The following is a 3,163-nucleotide window of genomic DNA, read 5'->3' as shown; positions in this document are numbered from 1 at the left end:
CATTTTCACACAGCCTCTCCCCCATGTGTCTCTGTGTGTCCCCTGCCACCCCCCCACCCCGGGCCTGGGAGGGCAGCCACACCTGAGGGGAGCTCCACATCTCCGCGCATGCCCTGCCAGACAGAGGAAGGGGGCAGCTCTTCCTCGGGTTTTGAATATTCAACACAGGCTCCCCTCGCCCCCCCCAGCCCCCCCGCCCCGGGCTCAACGCAGGCCCTGGATCCTCAGATCCTCAAGAAGCGGAGGAGTGGCCTGCAGAAATGACAAGGAACGGCTTCTTGTCAGCAGTCCGGCTGAGCGCGGGAGCGCAGGGACGGGTGGGCGGAAGGCCAGCAGGCGGCCGCCTGCCGTCTGAGCACCGTTCTGCTCCCCACCCCAGCACTGCCCCCGCCCTTCACCCTGAAGGAGCTGCAGCTGCCCCTCATTGACGCCCAGACCTGTGACGCCTACTACCACGAGAACTCCAACGTGCCCATCGAGCTGCCCATCATCCTCGAGGATATGCTCTGTGCTGGCTTCGAGAGTGGCCAGAAAGATGCCTGCGGGGTGAGCAAGCAATCCCAGTGGGGGGTGGAAGCGGGATCTCCCACTCCCCAGCACCCCTGCCCCCCCCCAGGGTGGAGGAGGGCAACGTTGCTTTAAATACCAGTCAATTCAAATAGAAAAGCATATTCTCGCACCCTGCCTCCCTTTAAATGTATCATATCAATATTATCAGAATGTGAAAAACTTCAAAAGTGCTTAAGCAAACTGTGACCATATCCCCATCCCTAAAGCTTTTCTTTGGGGGCCAGAAATGTCCTTTTTTTCTTTCCCAAAAAGAACCTCAGGGCCTCTGAGCAGACTGTCCTGAGGAGCTGGTCACTTCTGGGCTGGGTTGGTGTCTTCTTTCTTTGTCTGCTTTTACAAGCAAAACACGCTTTATCTCAAGTGCCCTCTTAGTATTGTTTTATCGTAGACTTTTTCATCCAAAATGAAGCAAACAGCATTATTAGCAACACAGAAATGCCCCCCTGAGCCCCTACTCTGACACGCACGGTCGTATTTAGAGAACACAGCATTTCCCTGGCACTGCTTCTCCCATCTGCCAGAGATTTTGCCCTGAATTCCCAGACCTCCATTGCCTTCCAGAAACATCCAACCCACCAATCCTCCGTCCACTAGACCTAGCTAGCCGTGTTGAAGGGAGGTTGGTGGGCCTGGGGAGACCCCTGGGAACTTCCTTTCCCCTCGTGTGCCCTATGCTTCCAGACTCCTCCTTTCTCCCTAGGGTGACTCCGGGGGCCCGCTGGTTTGCAACCTTGATGGAGTCTGGACCCAGGCAGGCATCGTGAGCTGGGGGTTTGCCTGCGGCCTCCCCAAAAAGCCGGGAGTCTACATCAACGTCAGCATGTACACCACGTGGATTGCCAGCACCATGCAGAGCTCCGACCTAGACATGGAAAACTCCTCTCCACACCTTGCTGGGCTCTTTGTCCCCACCATGCTGTTGGTTCTGGGGCTGCTGGGGGACACGCTTGCATCCCTGGGGCTTGCCTAACCAGGCAGACAGCCCTGCGGACTTGGCCTCTGCAATGTAAACTGAGGCCTTTTCTCTGCTGTCTGTCAGCGTCTGGCAGGAGACCCCTGCCCAACCGCCCCCCCCCTGGCTGCCTTCCACCACTCTCCCCAGCTTCCACCCTCCGGGACCTTCTCTGGCCCCTCCCCTCCCCCATCTCCCCCACTTCAGACCCCACGGCCTTTGGCCCAGCCCCACCTTTCTCGTGTCCCCCATAGGCCTTAAGCTGCCCTCACCTTCCCTGCCAGCCTGGGAACCCCTGGGGACAGAGCCTGGTTCTCCTGCTCCTCACCCATCATCCAAGTCTGAGTCCCAGGGTGCACACATGTTCGGGGATTCCTCTGGGGGCTTGAGGGACTCTTGGAACTGGGGTTTCCAGGCCCCCGTGCTGGGCTGGTGCCTTTGCAGTCCTGTTTTATCTGAGAGGCAATAAACACAAGCTGGCTGGTGGAAGGACATTCCTCTCTGTGCCTCCAGGCCCCAGAGAGGGTCCGGGAAGACATCGCCCATTTGCGGGAGCTTTTTCCCCAAGGTGCCCCTGGATGCTCACAGCAGCCCTGAGAGGCGCACGGTACTATTATTTCCAGTTTTTCAGACAGGGAAACTGAGGCTGAGGGTGTCAAGCTCTAGGGCTTGCCGAGCCCACTCGCTCCGGCAGCCCTGTCCCTAGGCTCAGTGGGTGGCAGAGCAACACATCTTGGGGTCAGGGCAGGGCTGGGGGCGAATCCATCCACCCCAGGCGTGAGCCTCGAAGGCTCAGAGCCAGGCTATGCTTGCTGTCCCCCTCGCTCCCTCTTTCCCCAGCCTGCCTCTCCAGGGGAGCCTGGGACCCACTGGAGATGTGTGAGCCAGCAGCAGCAGCGGGAGGACAGGGCACAGGGCTGGGACCTCGGGCAGCGGCAGGGCGGCGGGGTTGTTTATATCTGGGGCAGGAGATGGGAGGACAGGAGCGCAGGCTGAGCCCGTTCTGGTGGGAGCCTCAGCCTCCGTTCTGGGACAGCGCCCACCCTGGCCCATGCCTGGCTCTCCTGCCTGCAGGTGAGCCGAGTGGTCACACCCTTCAGTGGCCCCCCCCCCGGGCAGCATGCCAAGAACCCTTCACCCTCAGCAGCCCCCCCCACCCCTCCAGTGCTTTCTGCACAGCGTCCCCTGTCCCTGCTGCAGAGCCCATCAGAACCCTGCACCCCTCTCCGGAGCCCTCTCTGGATGCACAGGGCCTGCGTGTCCTTGTCAGGGCTGTCTCCCGATGGCCAGAGAGCCAGCCCTGGACCTCTCTGGGACGGGGAGCAGCTGTGCACGTAGGATGGGGGGCTGTGGTGAAGGACGGCCCGAGCCCCGAGCCCCGATCCCCGGGTGTTAGAGCAGGCCCCCTGCACTGCCCGCCCAGGGGTGGGGGGGAGAGGAGCCTGAGCCGGATCATCTGGCGCCCACAGCTACGGGCTGACCATCAGGGTCATGGCTGCCGTCACCACAGCCCCGAGGCCCCAGACACTACCCGTATCCAACACGTGCCAGCCGGGCACACCAGGGAGGAGTACAAGCCCCTCGTGCAGGTCCAACCACAGCTGCTGCTCATCTTCTCCGGTGCTTCCCTTACGGGCACCT

General features: G+C 61.1%; 1 protein-coding gene across 1 annotated transcript; it reads left to right on the top strand.

The window, feature by feature from the left end:
- Positions 1 to 379: 379 nt before the first annotated feature.
- Positions 380 to 1,540, top strand: LOC141372244 (mast cell tryptase-like; the record flags this gene model as incomplete). The annotated part of the gene is made up of 2 exons (XM_073890754.1): positions 380 to 546; positions 1,271 to 1,540. Coding segments are annotated over 2 exons (437 nt in total), but the record flags the coding sequence as incomplete, so codon positions are not given.
- Positions 1,541 to 3,163: the final 1,623 nt, after the last annotated feature.

Source organism: Callorhinus ursinus, unplaced genomic scaffold, assembly GCF_003265705.2.
Source record: "Callorhinus ursinus isolate GAN/ISIS: 27379988/994484 unplaced genomic scaffold, GSC_fseal_2.0 scaffold3708, whole genome shotgun sequence".
In the NCBI taxonomy this organism is placed as follows: domain Eukaryota; kingdom Metazoa; phylum Chordata; class Mammalia; order Carnivora; family Otariidae; genus Callorhinus; species Callorhinus ursinus.
This window is presented reverse-complemented; position numbering and strand designations above follow the sequence as displayed.